At 33.5% G+C, this 20,012-nt stretch overlaps 1 protein-coding gene across 1 annotated transcript in view; it reads right to left on the bottom strand.

The window, feature by feature from the left end:
• The window catches only part of LOC128198110 (ecdysone receptor-like), a 169,621-nt gene continuing 149,609 nt past the window's right edge, over nucleotides 1-20,012 (bottom strand). The window contains exon 4 of the mRNA XM_052881712.1: nucleotides 1-150. Within this exon, the coding sequence (XP_052737672.1) occupies nucleotides 95-150 (56 nt within the window). The 3' untranslated portion in view covers nucleotides 1-94. The remainder of the gene's footprint in view (nucleotides 151-20,012) is intronic.

Genomic DNA, 20,012 nt, shown 5'->3' on the forward strand with positions numbered 1-20,012 from the left:
GAGATGGTATTTAAAGAAGAAGGAGTATGTGGCAATTATTTTTTAAGTATGGGAACATCGGTTATACTAGGACATAGAAACATCCAAACGAACCTCAACATTCGTGCTGCAACAAGCTTCGTGCTGGGCTTCTGAAACCAGTTGTCTTACCTGTAACAAATAAACAAAAATAAAATTAAAAACGATGCCAGTTTCTTTTCGATATAGATATTAATCATAATAAATTATATTTTTGCTTTACATGGTAATAAATAATTTGAAATGTGACATGATTTAGGTTTTGCTTTTTTGCAAAGCCAATTCATGGAAAAATCAAGTCACGATCCGACTTGATTTCTTCCATGAATAATAAGATGTACGACTTATGAAGATAAAAAAAGTTAAGCATTAGATAAATTATCGAAAAGAAATAATGGACCAGTGTCATTAACGCAAAAAAGATAAGAATCTGTAGGCATATTACATTTTAAGTAGGTAGCTAAACATTACCTATTGCACAACGAATTTGTGTTTTTATTTATTTACGTTAAAAAAAAACATACAGGCGAATTGAGAACCTCCTACCTTTTTTGAAGTCGGTTAATAAAAGAGCTTTTGGTGTCTGCATCTTTTCTTGGCTGTTCTCTACAGAATGCAAAGCACCGAATTTTGATGTTGATTTCATTATCATTTAGAGAATTTCTTCCTGAAGATTAGATATTAAAGGTAAAGCACTGTAAGCTGTGTTTGCTTGAGATTCTGTTTATCCTAAATCCTATTGGAACCGTTAATTTATATCCATTCCAAATTTTAGCCAAACCGTTTCAGTAGTTGCAGTGTTAAATATAACAAACATGCACACGAATTTCACCCATATAGTTAGTAAGTATAAGTGTGATAATGTGAAATGTACCTCAATCGGTGGAATATTTAGAAAATCAGCACTTTCCAGTCACGGGAAATTAATATTTTTAAAAGTGTTCAATATTACCAAGCTCAGTCTATGGATCACCAGTCCGCAATTAAAAGTGCTTTCTTGGTAGAACACTCGATTACGCGACAAGTTAGCATGTACCCAACCGGTTCGCATTTTCCTTGACTTGTCGCACCTTTTTAAGTCGGGTGGGTAGCCGTTGTCGTGTTTTTACTAGTGATGCAGGCGCATAAAAAGTGGCCGCGGCGGAATGGTCTGCTGAAACGCAATTAAGACCAAGGTCTCCGGGTTATCAAACCCGTGTCGGCGACTCGCGATGCCTGCCGCGCCTCGTTGCCAGTGCAAAAAATGTAGCGCATAATAAAGACGATGGTATTAAAAGATAATGGCTGGGTTAACACGCCGGCTGCATAGTCTTAAATGCCTGCATAGGACTGGCAATTCGTCACGCTTTATAGCTGAATAATAAGGCAACCGTGCCGCCGGTAACCGATGCCATTATCCAGTCCTTTAATTGCCGGTTGGTGTGGTCATGAACCTTTAGACTGGCATTTATCTCATGTCATATTTTTATCTTTTAGTATCGGAATAAGTCGATTTGTGTTGGAAATACCAAACCGCCATAACAGCTAGGTGCAGCTAAAGGAAGTCAAGGCATCTATTGAATACGCAATGCTCAAATCCTGTTCATTGACTCCTATGCACTTGACAGTCACTGATGTCATGCCCACTAATGTGACCTGGTAAGGAACCGTTCTGTTCTTCGCAGTCACATGAACACTTGCATAATATCTACGCAATGCGCATCAAATGTCAGATGAAGCTAGCCTTTGAGTGAAGAACCTTAGCTTTACTTTCGCTTGCGAACGCCATTGCTTCACACTTTTCATCTATGCGCTCGTGTAACGATTGAAAGTTTTCTCTGTTTTACAAATGTGAAACTAAAATCTCAGACAATAAGGATACATTTCGTTCAATCATTAAAGTATTATATGATTCTTTGAATCTAGTACATGAAATCCTATCATTTACGTGATGTAACTAGCGAACCAGAGAAGTGATAGACGTGATTGAGGTTTGTTCATGAATTGGTAATGTGTAAATTTTGCAAAACGATTCAAGATATTGTATCATCTGGCATATATGGAATTAAAATCGTGGGTCATTTTAAGATATCGGTTCTCATTCTACATGCGCTAACGCCTCGAAAACTAAAAAAGTTATTGGAATAATATATCCGTTTGATAGGTTGATCATGTGAGCTATCAAGAACGAATGTCATTACCATAAGTACACGTTTTAGTTTTTATAGTTTCACTATATGTAACATGGCTAAAGACTTGGATATTATTTATGGCAAGGAAACGGAAGACGAGGATATAAAATCTAAACTTTTATACATAAAACTTCAATGCCAAAATTGTTACAAAGTATTCCCAAAGAGCTAAAGGAATATCATTAATCATTATTAAAATCAGAAAAATATTTGCAACCAGAACAAGCAGTCGGTACTTTATGGGCTAATTTACGAGTATCCTCGAAGGAACCGGTTATTTTTGCAAATAACAAACTTAATGTGAGATGTCGATGTTTGTTTTATGTGTTTATGCTGGACTCTTTATTGCGAGCCTGTGCAAATAATTCTCGAAGATGTCAGGAAATCGACCAAAATAAACACGGACCGGGGAATGTTGTAATTAATTGCTATTCAAGTAATGAACATGAATTATTAAAAAAAAAACTAAAATATTTTTACAAGAAGAAGCTTTGGAAGTAGTAGGTAATGAGTTAATAGCAAATACGCGGCTAGTGTGTAAACCAAAGGAAAGTTAGAACAGCTTTCATAAATCAATTACAGTCACACTAGGCGTATAACATCCACACCGCTTTATCCAAAAAACCTTTGCATAGCAACCATTCACAGGCACATGATAATTAAATAATACTAAATTTCTAAATTGCTGACGCTTCTTTAGTTTCACACGCCAATGTGCCTGTCTAAACACCAACAGATATTCATTAAATGGAAACACCTTTACCTAAATAAGAGACAAACAAATTACTAAAATTGCATAAAGGTAATGTTTGTGTTGTGTATTTTTATTACATTTTCAGTTTATTTTGATAATAGCCACAGATTTAGCGGACTTACATGTAGATTGGTGGCGGTTTAGAACGACCCGTCACCACAATCGGTTTGCCGTGTAGCATGGACTCTCCAATGGACGGAGTCTGCCAATCCGCATTGGGCCAGCGTGGTGGACTATTGGCCTAACCCCTCTCATTCTGAGAGGAGACTTAATCTCAGCAGTGAGCCGAATATGGGTTGATAATGATGATGATGAAAGTTTGTGTTGTATAATAGGGGGTAATCTCTGGATCTGCTGAATGGATTTTGAATACACTTTTATGTCTAAAAGCCAAATTATTTGTGAGTTTCTTATGCTATATTTTATCCCCGTATTGTCACCGACACGGGAACTACATGGTTGAAACCGCGGGGCTTCGGCAAGTATAATATGATTTTGAAATAATTGTAAACACTTGCAATTCAAATACTATACTAGACTCAAATAGGTCAGCAGCAATGCATCGGTGCGACGTCGACCGTTGTACGATGCGCGTGATTTGACTGCAGATGTGTACAGTAGCACAATCGCATAAGAATGCAGCTCTTATCACTTTACGCATAAAGGATACAATGTCAGAATTATGTGCACCATCAGTCGCCCACCGTACGAGAATAATATACCTATTAGTTGCGTAACATATTGTCCTCGCTACAGGATAGTGATGATTCAATATGGAATTGGGTTAACATTGTTACCATGTGAAAGCTTAATTTCTCCAATTAATCCTCAGAATATCCCTGAAAGTGAAGTCATATTTTCTGGTGGGATGCTTTCTATTAAAACGTTACATTAAGGTCATTAACACGTACCTAATGGTGAATAAAATAGCTTCTTAAAATTGAAAAACAAATTAGTTAAACAGTAGGTGGAAAGAACCATTTCTCATGATCACAGCGGAACAATATGTAGACAAACACTTTTTTATATTTTTCATTCTGTAAAACTAAGTATCTATTTATTTTTCTGACATGTACCGTGTAGCTGTCAGGGGAAACGTTGACTCCAGCTAGGTGTTAGGGAATTTGCCAAAAATCCAAGTTTAAAAGTTTAATATAGAAACGGACAGACAACCTGGGACGTCTTCGGCGTCTCTGCCAACTTTGCAATTAGAAAAAATAATAATGGTCGCTAATTGAAACAAAAAATATTCATGTGTTTGTTTTACTGACAGACCGAGATCATAGTTTTTATTTAGATCGGCAAGTAATTACCAGATGTGCTATAATATGGTTTGTTCGAGTATAAAATAACCAGACTCATTTTATAGAAGTACTCGTTACTTTTGTGGAAATTAATGATTGAACAAAACATTTTCAAAATTCAAAACTCGTTTTTAACGACTTCAAAAAAGGAGGAGATTCGACGTGTATGCTTTGTTAATTTTCTTTTACTATTAAAACGCTTTCACCGGGGCTTTCTTCAAATATTTTGAAACAATATAGCAAAAGTTAGCAAGTTATACATTTAAGTATTGTAAGAAAACGAACGAAACAAACGAAAGAATCAAGCTATCAAAAAGCTAAATATGAGTTTTAATTATTATTTAAAAAAAAATGTTACGTATAACTATGTCAATAAAAAAACAGCTTTTCTGTAGCAAAATGTTATTATATAAACAACTACATCTTCATGTTGCCTTTTTAACAGTTGGATGAATTTAAAAAAAAAAAAAAGCAAACACTTTTTATCACATATGTTACACGAAGGTAAACCTTTGAAGACTGTAATTATACAGTAAGTGAAACGTCACGTTTGACCACAAGTAATAGCATTGATAGTAGTATAAATTGAAGATAATTATATCTAATTGCGAGTCACGGTCATGGCCAATAAGCACCAATAAGCAGGAATATGAGAAGGAAGGAACTGCATCTTTTACTAAATTGTTATCTATTTGTATATTAGTACATAATATAAACATTATAATATGTATGTATATAAAAATAAATTAATTCCTAATACTCTTAGGTTCTCACGACTTAGCCGATTTCATTCATCTCTTTTTAGGTTGTCTTATATTTATTTTAGTAAAATCATATTTAGAAAGAAAGAAAAGACAATAAAAGAAGAACAGAAATTGAAAGTTAATAAGGTTGATAGTAAGTGTTATTTTAATTTCAACATACCTACCTATGTTTGTACAGGAAATGACACAACATCAGACATGGACATGACGGTTTTTGAAGAATTGATATGTTATTTTAGTGGAAATTCATTATTATTCGTGCTGATACTAACAATACTTTTTTTTTAATGTGTTTAATTCATTGTGGATGCAATATAAAATAAATACATGTTTTAATATACAATAATAAATGCTATCACAGAAATGATTAACAAATTCGTATCAAATCCAATATCTTCCAGAATTTAGCTACAGACATTGAGAACCGAAACGTTATTCAATTAAAAATAATACGGCAAGGCATTCATACGAGTACAGCCTTGGAACATCAAAATTTTGCCGCTCGGAATAGTTTCCATCATTGTGTTAGCTAATACGTGCTTGAGGTGATTCGTGAAGGTATTTTTATGCAATATGTGAGCCTAGCGAATTCCGGATACCCTATTATGGAGATTGCCAACAACGGTTTCTAGATAGACACCTACGAGCGCCTGTCCTAGTTGCAACACTGGACAACGGCCAACACTTCACTCACCAGACGGAGATTTAAGTATTTTCAACCATTTTACCAGGGATTATGCTATTGATAAATAAGAGTAATTCTATTATAAGCAATTTTGCACAACAAAATCATTTCTATTCACAATTCAAATTGACTTTCAATTTTTAATTATAAATGCCTTAATGCTTGCCTCGGCTCTGGCTTCTGAGTCGTTAAGACATCAGCATCCCTGACGTAGAGAGTATAACAATTCAAAGGAGGAAATTCTAAACAACTGATTATAATTGTTGCCTAAATTTTATATTCTTAAACCATAGTCGAGCGCTGAGAATATAACAAAGAATTATTATTATTGCGGAAAGAAATACAAACAAAATTGGCAATATCCTAACGCTGCCAAAGTCACGTACAAAGGAACAACACACGGCCCCCTCAATGTAACACGATAAAATGTCCCAGCATATAACACGACTTGTATGAAAATAGTCAAGTGCAAATACTTGGATTGTATTACTCGAGCGTGTTAGCTACAATTCAAATGCCTCGCGGTCGATGCTTATACGTTTCTATATTAAATTTATGGCATATAACTTGTTGCTGTGATCGAAGAACGGCAACAAAGCCGGCACTAACGTTGGCGTGGGCAAGCCCATTGTTTCTGGAGAATAAAAATGGTTATGCGGCTTACCGTGGCGTCAGAAATGTGCAGTTGCACTTGTTTAAACTCTTGCCTTACTCATAGCCAGGAATAATAATTCAAGTTTTACTACCGTATCGGGTGTAATGAGTTCCTGCTGGTTGTAATTTCTTGCATTTTATTTGGCTCCAATTTCAAATGACTTCCAAATGGAAGGTGCTATCAAATCGACATGTTATAATTTCTTTACTACAAAAACCTTTATCCGGTAGGTTTTGCAGATACTACAAACACGTAGGTATGTCGGTTTTATAAATCGAAACACCAAAATTTATACTGTGAAAAGCTTAAACTGCACAAGATGTCGTCGATTAAAAATTTATTACAAAATAAGTCTATAATTACAGGTACAGCTATTACACGATAAACAAGAAGAATGGGGCAACCTTTTGACTCTTAATTATTGAACGTAACCGACAATGGCGAAGTGGAGCGAGTGGCCTGGTTGAATTGAGGTGCTGCCCTTTAGTAACGGCCGCGGAATTATAAATTATAAATCATTCCTGAGGCTCTATATCAATGATACATGAATCAGTTTAATGCAATTTATTATTATCACTTTTTGTATCTTCACCAACTTTACAATTATTACGTTAAATTCTTCTCATGCGGTATTCAGTATTTGTAATTAATGTTTTCAGATAATGAATAGATCGTAAGGAATGAATCGTTAGCTTTTATAGTCATTCTATTACCACAAGTTCGCTTAGCTTTAAATTTATATACCTTCAGTTTTACAAGGCTGTAGATACTGCCTACTATTAATCGCTGCTCTGAACATCATCATCATCTCCTATACCTTATCCCACTTACTCAATCTCCTCCATTCAGCTCTATTATCCGTCAACTGATCATCCACTGCCTTTACATACATGTCCTATTTCACATACTCCAACCATCTCTTCTTTGGTCTTCCTTCAATAACATTCTTCTAGTAATAAGACTTTCCTCCCTCCGCATTACATGTCCATACTAATCACTTGTCTGAATACCTGAGCAATAATCCAAAGCCAAACAGACTACCAAAAGTAAACAGACTATAAATCAAATATTAGAAAGGACATCAAACTTTTTAAGGGTATAATGATCTGAGTCCGCAAGATGTTTCTGTCAACTGTAAGAAAAAAATGTCCTGTCTAATACTCGGTTGCTGTCTGTTTTCATCATTACATGGATCTTTCCATAAAAAGCTCCAACAATATTACATGTCTCTGCAGCTGGCTTCGTTACAATGTGGGCTCCGTGTCACGAGTTCTCGGATCACGTCGCGAGAACATGAACTTTTTTACTGACTCTATACTGCACATTAAGTCTGACATTTCAACGGTTACTATCGCTTTAATTATAGCTACTATTATTTTTTCCCATCCTTATCTGTCCATTTATTTTATGTCACGCGTCCTTTCTTCGTGTTACTCGACATTTATGAAAGTTTAATAACTAGTATTTTTTCATAGCAACTACGTTTAACGTCTATTTTTAAATAAGCATAAACGATAACATTACAATTATAAAATTGTTGTTTAACGATTATTTAAGTATAGAGTTACAACCTGACTTTGAAGCACCGAAAATGTTGATAAAACAAACATAATTAACTGAGTCAGGATGTTCTACAAAATAGCTCACACTAGGACTGTCGGAAGTGATAAGTCTGACGTCTATCAATCAGAATATCCTACATTTTGTCTGCCCCCGTTGTCTCCTCTACAGTTAACTGCTTCCGCGGCAGTAAATCATCCACTTTACGTCTTTGTTATTACTGAACGTTTATAAAACAAGCGTAAACTGGCAATATACTCAATTTGTTATCTGTCTATGAAGATTAAGCAAAAAACCGTCGTTAAGTCTTCATATAAATGATGGCCTCTTGTCACGAGTGGGAAGTACGTCTTAGTATGGATAATGAATATTTCAGCTACCCACGCCGACTATTATGGAATGGATACAATATTTTAAATTTAAATACCTAGAGAGTAAGTCTTCTTGTACAAAATGTAATTTGTGAATTTTTAGTACTAAGAATACCACTCTTTCTAATCAACTAAAATAGTCGCTACTCGCACAAAGATATGAATCTTAACAATGAGTACTTACTATCTCATCTCTTCTCTGTTAATATATCGAATCTTTATTCGAAATAATCTGAAAGAGTTGCAATTAATTCAATATATATTTTTGTAGTTTTACCTGTACTTCCACTTGTAGCATTTTATAAGATATTGTTTATATTAATTTTAACCAGATAGTTCAATCGACTTTGCGGTGTACTGCTTGAAACAATATTTCAGATTTTCTTAAATCTATTAGTAGTAGCTGGTCTTAGTGTTTGCTATCACTTAACAGTGATTCTATATAGTCTCTATAAAGAATGTCTCCAGTAAAAACTTATAAATTCTCGGTTTTACTATTTTAAGACAATAAACACGACATTAAGCGTTATCTATGGAACGCACGACCATTATCTATGGCTAAACGTTATGACGACGTCTATACTCATGCCATGAACAAATCGGTTGCCTGCACCAGTGGATGTGCCCTTGAAAAGTGATAATAAACGCTTGTCGTGTGAGGAATTACGTAATACAATGCACCGAGACGAGGAATGTACTCGTATCTTGTATAATATTAAACGATTGGACGTATCCAAAGATTTTATGGCTCTACACTCTTTGGCGTTTCCAATTTAAACTAATCTTCTGTTAAACGGCCCTCTACCTTCGCATTACTTTACATCTTGATTTCATTGCACGAAATCACGCACGCCGAACAAAATATATCGGTCATTAAACTAAATAATACGTAGTACTTTGTTTCATGAGGTATATGTAAAGAAATTCACAGCGAAAATGTTTTAGAAAATATTTCACGATCTCTTTAATAAATTAAACTTTTTATGTCTTCATTAGCGAAAATAGATAATATTACAAAACATGTTTTGCGTTTCTCAATATATTTTATTGCTTACTGGATATTATTTTTTCATTTAGAACAACACTTTATACAGAATAATATGAAACAGGATAAAAATCAAAGATTATATAATTAAAAATGTTATACAGCTCATTATTACTTAATAAAAGTTAATATAATAGACAAAGTTGTTTATTTCGGTTACTTAATGTATTCTTTTCGAAACGTTGACCTCGTGTGACAAATAGCTTTTGGATAAAGCGATAAAAGTTCAAGACCAGTCACATGAGTTCACCAAGACTGATAAAATGTTACTCAATATAGCAGAGGTTACAAGCAACATTCATATACAAAAAGGCAATAAGAGGAATTCGAATAACAGACAACATATTAAAAGAAAATTGAGAAAAATGTAATAAGGCAAAATAAAAAAGAAAGGTAAATTATATTACAATGTCTTCTAAAGAATGATCGGTAGCTATAAAATATAAAAGTTACGGTGTATAGAAAAGTTGCATAAAATGTGAATAAAGCTATAATATTCAATATAAATCTCGGTGATCCTAATTCTAGAAGTCATTGACAAAATTGTATTGGGAGCATGTAACCAGGTCATCGGATCGTGCCGTCAGCCTTGACCTGGCCGCGCCTGATTCAGCGTGTCGCGTGCATCTGCACACAGAGCGTTTGCATTACGTTCTATTTATAATTATGAAAGATTATGAAATAGGTATTTGTGACACATTCGTGGTACTTGGAAAACACCTTCTCACATTTCGACAAAAAAAAACAAAACTACAAAGATTTTGGCCATTTATTGACAAGTTTACAAAAAATATTCAATTTCTTACTCAGAATTTTATTTATATCACTATTACAATTTAGTATTCCTTAAGTATTTATTACTTACGATGACATCTATACTTGATGATAACAAATTGCACGCATAGCTATTAAGTTAAATCATAAACTTACTTAATACTTAATACGTGACAACACCATGTTTTTGAACTGATAACAGTAACCATTACCGTAGACAACACAGTCTGTATTGTAGAAAAAAATATTAGAATACGTCCATGATGACTAAAGTACTGACAATGAGACTAATATAAGAAAGACAATTTCATTATTAATAAGTATAATTTGGTTGGTAGATAACAACAAAATCCAAACCAGTGTTGCTTATTGATTTACGCAACAAATCTACCTACGCAATATTTAGCAATCAATATAATGTTAGTTAAGGAAATCTTAATAAAAAATTAATAGCTATGGAATGGCATGGCATCATAACAAATATAAAAAAACATTGTGAGTCAGAAATTTCGTTTCAGAAGTTTCTCTTTAAATTGCGGAATTTAGTTTAAAGAGCGTATGACTGTAGAGGCTGGTTCTTCCCATACCGTAATTGTTGACGTAAAAACAGCATCCTGCTCAGGAGATGCAACTGGGTCACCGAACGAGGACAAGGCTGTGGAGGGAGCATTATTCTATTAACTCGACGCTGCGCTATTTGTAGTGCTTGAGCGGCAATTACTTGAGATAGCTGATCAAAAATATTTTCCATAAAGGTGATTTTGAAGCAAATATCAATCGAAAACTAAAATATTATCTTCGAGAAAATTGGTATTGAAAATAATCATTATTGACAATAAATATAAGTATAGTTAGGCAAATAAATGAGGGGTGGAACAACTAAGGGCGTAATGTCTTGTGTGACTTGGATCTTTGCTTAGAGGGAAGTTTGGATTGACTGGACTTTTGAGGGAGGTTAGATAAGTTCTGACTCTCCAGTGCCCATAGTTCTTTCCATGCTGGTTGATGTGAGAAACCGACGACCTCGTGACAAAAGAGTAAAGGTATACTACGACAGAAATATTAAAATATCGACTTAGCTTACGAGTATGTTTATTTAAAGCGAGATGGCAGACAAATGATATAATACTTAAAAAAGAGGTTCACAACCTCTTTCATTGTAATCCTACTAAAAATCTTACGGCGGATTTTTTACAGACGTCTACAACGTATATCCTTATTTTGACGCGATAATACAGACATGCTCCAAATTATCGCGTCTTTATCTACGAGGTCAACCTTGAAACTCCTTTGTCGGCGACATATTTACAATGTTGGTCAGACAAAAAATGTTAGCACTACGTATGAAACGTTCGTTTGTTCGCAAAACGTCGTCGTAATTTGGTAAAATAATATTGAGTTTGTTGCTTCCTCGTTCACAAGGTCGTGGATCTGTTATCAGTTGTGACCTCTATACAATGGGTACGATGCATTCGTTTATCAAACGACCTTCCTGATTTAATACGCTCGGATTAGCTGGCGGCATGGCTGGCGGTGATTTAGTCAATGATAAGTGGTTTACCTCTAATAAGAATTTGCAACCAATAATATTATACTATTGAGTAGTCAATTAACATGTATATTATTAGGAGCTAGATAAATAATAATAATCCTTAATGATATTTAACTGCTTTAAGTTATTCTTAATGAACCACCAGTTTAATTAATATACATGCATCTTGAAATTAATGTATTTGAATTGCACAAAGAAATAACAGTTCAACTTTTGCAAGCTGCAAAACTAAAGAACAATCTAGTAATTAGTAATAAAGCAATATACCATATTATGTTCGTAGGTAGTAATTGATATATCGTATGAGAGGATGGGAAAAAAAAATTCAATGATCATATAGGACAATCACACGTGAGTACGTAAACATTTTCATACGTTACCATATCTTATAAAAGTTCTATTATGCCATGAAAAGTCATCGACCGAACACATTTTATAACAATACCTGACGCAACAGACCGTTGCAAACAAATATATAATTGTCTTTGTTAAATATAGAGTTTGCGAAATTATAAAATCGTGCAAACAGTTGGCAGAATTTAATTTTTTAATGAATTCTGGCTGCTTAACAGTGTCATCGTTTACAATGCAACATTTTCGTGCCGTTTAACCTTTATCGATAAGTAGTTGTGTCCTTTTTTGTAATTTAATTCGATTTAAATAATAATAGGGGTATGGAGTGAATAATAATTAATTTTAATTTGTAATTATTATTCAGTAAAGACACAATGTGTCTTCACTTTGATGGATAAGGTAATTTTCAGACTCTTTAATTTGATCACTATTTACCTTATATGAAGTATTTTGTATGCAATTGTAGATTTCTGTTTTACTTATATTTAAACTAGCCTTTGGAAGAGAATATAAGTTAGTTAAATAATGTTTCTCTGTTACAGGGACCTTGTTATCGACCGCCCTTGGACTACTTTGGTACGTTGATAACAGGCGCATCGCCATCTGATCGCTTGTTACGAACTCTTTTTACTGCAAGCGTTTGAACAATCGACCTCGTTGTTTGAACTTAGTTCATTTTCAAGAATAGATTGTTAATTTTGGTTACTATAACTACGGAGCTCGTTAAATCATCGGTCTTACGAACGTCAGTCGGCTTGCTTTAAACTGCTCGTTCAAAATGTTGACTTAACTTATAAAAGGTTCTTTTTAGTAAATCAACATCCGAACCGGTCTTTTAAAAGAGACGATTATTTTCCATCGTTATCGATTCATTCGAAGGGTCTTATGAATACTAACGTATACTCGTAATTAATTTTATGCCTCTACTAAATAAAGTTAACAAAACTGCAATTAAATTATTTAAATTAATGATATCAAAATTACAAATAATTTTGTACATCGCATCCATACAGATTGCTATTCCCAAGTAAATCCTCATCAAAATTTCGACATGTATAGGCAACAATCATTATAGCATAGCAGTGGTAGAATGTCCGTTCGATGACTAACATTTTTCCACTGTTTGATATAAGGACTATACGAAAATTTATATAAATAATAACTAAGAGTAATCTTCATCATACATAGAGAATCAATTTGCGGTAGACAGTAGGCATCTAACGAAATAATGATATACCTAAATAAAATATTGTTTATCACAAAAAGCAATCAGAACGTGATTCGATTTATTCTTTGCCGTATTTTTTTCGCCTGTCGATCGCAAATTAGATACGTCACTGCCAAATTCTGCTGGCAAAAAATATGACACAATGGGCAAAGCCGCAGACTGAATTATGGTGACTGATGGCGATTAGAGTAATTCAAGTTCTTAAAAGTTTAATAATATCGGTTTATATTTTTGCTAACAGAACAAGTATTATACTTTTGTAGATATGGATTTTTGCGTTTGTAAGATTAAATAACCAACTCTCTTGGCAGACTTCACACACGCAGAGAACTAAGAAAATTGTCTGGTATTCAGGTTTTCTCACGATGTTTTTCTTCACCGTTTGACACACGTGATATTTAATTTTCATAAAATGCACACAACTGAAAAGTTGGAGGATCCTGGGCTATCACGTATCTCATTTCAGTTATTATGTACACTCTATTTTAAGTGGTGTTTGAAAGTAACATAAGGTTTATGTCCTGCAGTAGACGTCTAACGGCTGATGATGATTTTAATATTGAAAACAAATTAGTCGACTCCAAACGTATACAATTGACACTAATTAATAGCGCACATTACATTCGTAGAAACCCATTAGCATGAAGTACTTACTCCACACACTTTGTATTACGGTGCAAAACTGTATTCCTTATGCAAAGGTCATAGCATGCAGTCGACAATGCGACACCTGCGCCGCCCCTAGCACCTGTATAGAATTCATAAATAGCAACGCCGGCCGACCATCAGACTTACGTGTAACAAAAATACTTGAACCTTATAATAATACTTGAACCTTGTAATTTACAGAAGGGTATTGACTATTTTATGGATTGAGAGACTGTTGTAATATCTTCATCATTTTATTAAAGCTGAATGTCAGCTTATTCTCCTACCATAAGTAAGTAAGGTAAGGCAACAATGGAATGACCATGGTGTGTGTATTTAGTGACTAAGGTGAGTTCATAGTGGCTTTGGGGCTGGAAGGGTTGCCACCGTTAAGTGGCTGGCAATTAGGGGCATGGTGTTTCATATTGTGCTTATTAAAATATGCCCTAAAATAATAAAATGGGTTGAGGGTCTGGACCCTTAAAACCTTCCAAAAACACCACAGTCTAAACATAGTTGCCTACCATGCTTACATGTGGTTGGAATAAAGGCTAAAAAACTTGCAGCTTTTGTAAAATCACGAAGATTCTCTAATAGACTAAACAATACGAAACGATACGATCCTAAAGCTAAAACTTATGCTTTACGATCTCACGTCGTTACTGAAAAGGTATTAAAATTAAAATCTATAAAATAAATTTTGTTTATAGCAGGAACCTATTTAAATAAAATAATATAGAAGTTTGTCTTTGCTAGAGATAGTGACACTTGGCAGTAAATTTAAACAATAAGGTAGGTAATGTAAATTTCAGCAAAGATATTCCAACAGTTGATGATGAGTAGAAAAGAAGAATATAAGACAAAAAGTATTTTTGTAAAGCAATGGGCAATTTGCCCTGACTGGTAATTACAGTAAATATTTATATAATAATAAATAATAATTAATAACAATGAGACTTCCAATTGGTCATATCACAAACAATTCCAGATAATAGTATTAAATGCATTCTTATCACACACATTATAGAATTTTATGATTTATAAACAATTTAGTTTTTATTATATTTGCGAATACAGATTACACCTCGGTGTGAATGACTTCCATTATATCTTGAAGTACCTACGCGTACAATACAAGTAAAATTGTTAACGGTCAGTTATTGCTTGCAACTATGTACTGTAATTTGTAACAGGACAGTTTAAGTATGACTTTAATTCAACTATTAACGAAAGGTAAAAATAGTATTTACAAAAATGAAAACTTGGCTATAATACTATTTAATCTATTTTATTTATCTTATAAATGCAATAACTACAAATAATAATGTTATTTTTATGAAATTTTCGAAAATTCATTTTTAATACGTACTAGATCTCATAAAAATTTTTACTCTTAAGTTGAGTTCATTTTCATTCATTATCAACCCATGTTCGGCTCACTGCTGAGCTCGAGTCTCCTCTCAGAATAAGAGAGGTTAGGCCAATAGTCCACCACGCTGGCCCAATGCGGATTGGCAGACTTTACACACGCAGAGAATTAAGAAAATGTTCTCGTATGCAGGTTTCCTCATCGTTTGAGACACGTGATATCTAATTTCTTAAAATTATTGTTAATAATTGAAAATAGCATATCAAAATATTTTTCAATAAATACATTTCAGATACTAATTCTGAGAAAATAGAAAACGAACAGTTAGTGAGAGAGCTAAATTTTTTATTTAAATCAGCGCGTATAATTCTAAGAAATGACGACATTACTCAATTTGTTGTTGAACTGAATAACATCTAAATGTTAATCCGTGACGGGTAAACTTGGATCTGAGAGAAAACGGTGATGGTTGCGCAAGCCAACGCCGTGACCCAGAACCACGCAGCCATCGTCTCGCTCCAGTGCGGCACGTGCTCTTTAGGGAAAGGGCTATGTAGCTCACTAACTCCCCAAACGCAGCCATCGTCTCGCTCCAGTGCGGCACGTGCTCTTTAGGGAAAGGGCTACGTAGCTCACTAACTCCCCAAAACAGATGATTAGGTTAGGTACATGGATACTTAGCATATGCTTGTGGCTAAGAACCTATGGAACTGCTGGATACTGGCGGCTCAAGATTGTTGTTTGAAAGTTCTTATAAGATCCATCTGCTGACAATGATGATAAATTTTATATATTTTTTTCTTGTATACCTAAAAGTAATATCTTTCTCGACTATGTTCACGATCTTCTATGAAAATTGCACGTATAGAAAGCATTCGAGATAATTTAAACGGTTAGATTACAAAGAATCTCGTCCAAATTATAAAAAATATTAACAGTTTAAATGTTATTTACGTAATATTTAGTCTACGCAAAGGGTTGAGTGTCACTTTTTATAATTAATTATTCTTTCAGTAATACAGTAAACGTTTAAATGGAGGACACCTCCATTAGGTACTTCAATATTTTCCAATTTTCAAGTAACTTACTAGCAATTAATTTTATTAATAACTCAGGTATCTAATACCATATTGTTAAAAACTTGCGTACCAACAACCAAAAATATTTAGTAATTAATATCTAAGAAAGTGCATCATCGATTTGATAAAATACCATAAATATTTCTGAAATTGGTATTATTTTTAACGAGCACTACGTACCTACGTAGACGTTATAAAAGATAAAGAACAAGGGCAATGAATTATAATTCCCCGTTTATCAGTGGTACAATCTGTTTTTTACCGAAAGATATGTGTGTCACTAAATAGAAATTATTTAATTTCTTTCAATGTGTTTAATAACTGCCACTTTATGTACTTTGTACTTTGATCAGTGCGGCCAATCTCATCTCGAGACTAGCCATTTATGCTAAAGATGTTCAGTATACAATTGTGTATCCAAGCGAAGGTGCAATTTCTGTTCCATTCTGAACCTACCTGAGCTAGATCAGATGCGGGACTGGAGGCTTTATGTGCTTTTGGAGATAGGTTGTACTATCATTAAGACATCTTAAATGCAGTATTCTGTTAAAATTTCTAAGACTTAGATTTTGGACCTCACGATCCAATCAGACAGTCAATAATATCAGACTTCAACTAATAGAAATGTTGATGATGTTGATGAAAATTAAAAACGCAATATTTCTCAAGATCAAGGAACACAAGTCAGAGCTTTTGCGGTTGATGCGGGATAAGAATTAAGAATCGAGTTGATGGTTGAGATTTATTTTTGCCAACCCTAGCTACAGATAGAAAACACATCATTGTTAGTGTGAGTTGATATAAAACAACGCTTCCATACGTGAATTAGTGTGTATGTGTTCAGATATTGCGTCCGTTGCCCTCTCAGCAACTCGGTGACATTGAAGGAGTACTAATATGCTGATAACTACGCGTAAATAAATAACTATGGTACCATTTTATATCTACGAATCATTTTCCGAATAAAAAATATTAATCATAGTTATCAAAAGAAGGATCTGGAACAGGGAAAATATCATTGCTTTCTTTACTTGGAATATATTTTCGTATCTTACAAATCCATGATCACTTCTACTTTATTCGAATTAATTGAACTGGTATTAAAACCAAACTTTGACGGGCTGAGCGAATTGATTTATTTAACGTCTCGCTAAATTCACAAGATTCTAACTCTAGTTTCATTTTCAACTGTGTCGTTAAATTGTGCCAAAATACTTCATTTTTATTACACTTTTTTCAATGTCGTATGTGCACTGAGGCAAAGCACACTATTAACGTTTTCAAATACTTAATGTGTTTGTTAAAAATATTTTGACGAGGACGACACCGAAATATTCGTCATCTCAGAGGCGAGTGGGTGGGAAGTAAATATGTACGCTACTACGGCTTATATATTTTAGGACGATAGTGTTATTACGTAAATAGATTCGTTACATTTATTTTGCAATTCACTAGAGACGTGTTCTTAATGGCAAAATGGAGCGTCTTCAGTATTTTTGTAACTAATTTACTGTTATGTAAACATAATTATGAACATTCTGATTTTCTAAGAAATAATTATGATAAAGTGACAATTGATAAGATATTATCAAAATTAAGAAAAAAGTTCAATATTCTGGTCTGCCTAAATATGTGTGTGATATAGATATAATAAATATAAAGACTGACACGAAAATATTAGGAAATAATAAATTTAAAACAAATCCAACATTGATTCCAATCACATTAGAGAAAAAAAATATGTATAAACATATTCATTAACAAACAGTTAATTGGATTGATTTTATTAAGAGCGATATTTATGTTCTCGGGTATAAAATCTTATCTAAATAAAAAAAAAAGTTCGATATACAATATTCTGATCTACCTAAATATGTGTGTGATACTGTATAATAAATATAAAGACTGATACAAAAATACTAGGAAATAATAAATTTAAAACAAATCCAACAGTGATTCTAATCTCATTAGAGAAAAAAAATATGTATAAACATATTCATTAACAAACAGTTAATCGGCGTTCAAGTTACATTACAGAAATCGTATAAACAACGTAGTATGAGAGACAATTTAAAACACAAGACTGAAAACGAAGGCAATATTCCGACCGTAGAACTCGTGATGGAGGCTATTCATCCAAACTGTGTACCTACCAAAATACGGAGTGACGTAATCACAAAGTTTAGTGAACGCAGCGCTGCGGCGCATTGCTCGCTCTAAGTTGAACAAATTCTCAATTCAAGGTCCGCCATGATCAAGGTCGCAAGTAGGAAATCATTGTCAGTAGGCGAAAACGTGTTGCCTGCAATAAAAAACGTATTGCCTGTAATAATATTATTTTCAGACGAATTTATCTTGATGTTTTACAGCAGCAATATTTCAAACTTGAGGTTTTACTGCTAGCGATGAGATAATTACAAGTTTCCATTGAGGATATTATTATTTTAATTCTATTAATAATGGACTATGGACGTTTATAATAATAAAGAAAAGAACTAACGTAGTTATTGAAATACAAATTCAATATTTTAACCCCAGATTAAATTATCAAGACTAAATAATGTTATTTTTGCTCTAAATCAACATTCGTTTATTTCATGTAGTTTTAGTTTATAAGCACTTTTAAAACATCAAGTAAGACTATTTGTAGAGACTGTACCACCGTTTCGGAAGGCAGTTTGTTCACAATATATTTAAGAAACAAAGACTCTGAGCGTGACACTAAGCGTAGTATCAAATGTCAGCATCAGAGAACAGTTTATCCATTTAATTAGTTGTCTCTACGCAATTAAAATCTCGAATTACTTAATTTATGTGTAATTGCTTCTTGATTACTATATTCATGAGTTAAATGGTTATTTTGTGCTAAGTTTGCAAGGTATTCTATTTAGTCTTGCTAGTTTTAATTGATAAAGACGACCTATGGTTATTTTTGCAAGATATTCTGTTTAGTCTTGCTAGTTTAGATTGATAACGACGACCTATGTTGTAAATGCTCTTCAAAATGCGCATTCTACGTGCGTCTCACGTTGCATTACGTCACGGTGTGCCTCGAAGACTTTGGAGGCAAAATATTTATTAAGCCGAGCCAAAAAACCTCTTGGAATGTCGTCCGCCTGGGGGACATTGACTAATTTTTTTTGCTTCCACGTCTTTATATAATCTAATACAACAGGTTGCATTTTATGTAAGGCATAAGGTTGAGTTTTCGAGAGATGTTTTTATAAGATTCCTTATAAAACATACTGGTTTAATCTGCGTAAAACTTGCATCTACGAAAATGAAATATTTTAGCTATTCATTTCATACTTACTTGCTTGAACACTTACTTCAGATATTTTACAGCATAATTTATAAGTAATCTTGCAAATTAATCAACAATGATAATAAAGAGTGGACTTTAAAAAAAAATACACAATTTATTTATTAAAAAGAAGGAATGACACGATAAATTTATTGTTTACTAATAAGTTCCTAGGTCCAATGTACGTAATAAAAACTCTCATGTTTTGTGGCATAGATGCTCCCAATTTAGCTTTACAAAAATGGATCATTGATAATATCAAAAATTGCAATTATCTGGTAATTGTTAAGTTTCCACATTGCTTCTTATGATTCTAGTCATGGGAATTGCGTACGCTTTTTCCATTGGGGAGAATAATTAGTTCTGATCTATGAACG

Source organism: Bicyclus anynana, chromosome 5 (genome assembly GCF_947172395.1).
Source record: "Bicyclus anynana chromosome 5, ilBicAnyn1.1, whole genome shotgun sequence".
NCBI lineage: Eukaryota > Metazoa > Arthropoda > Insecta > Lepidoptera > Nymphalidae > Bicyclus > Bicyclus anynana.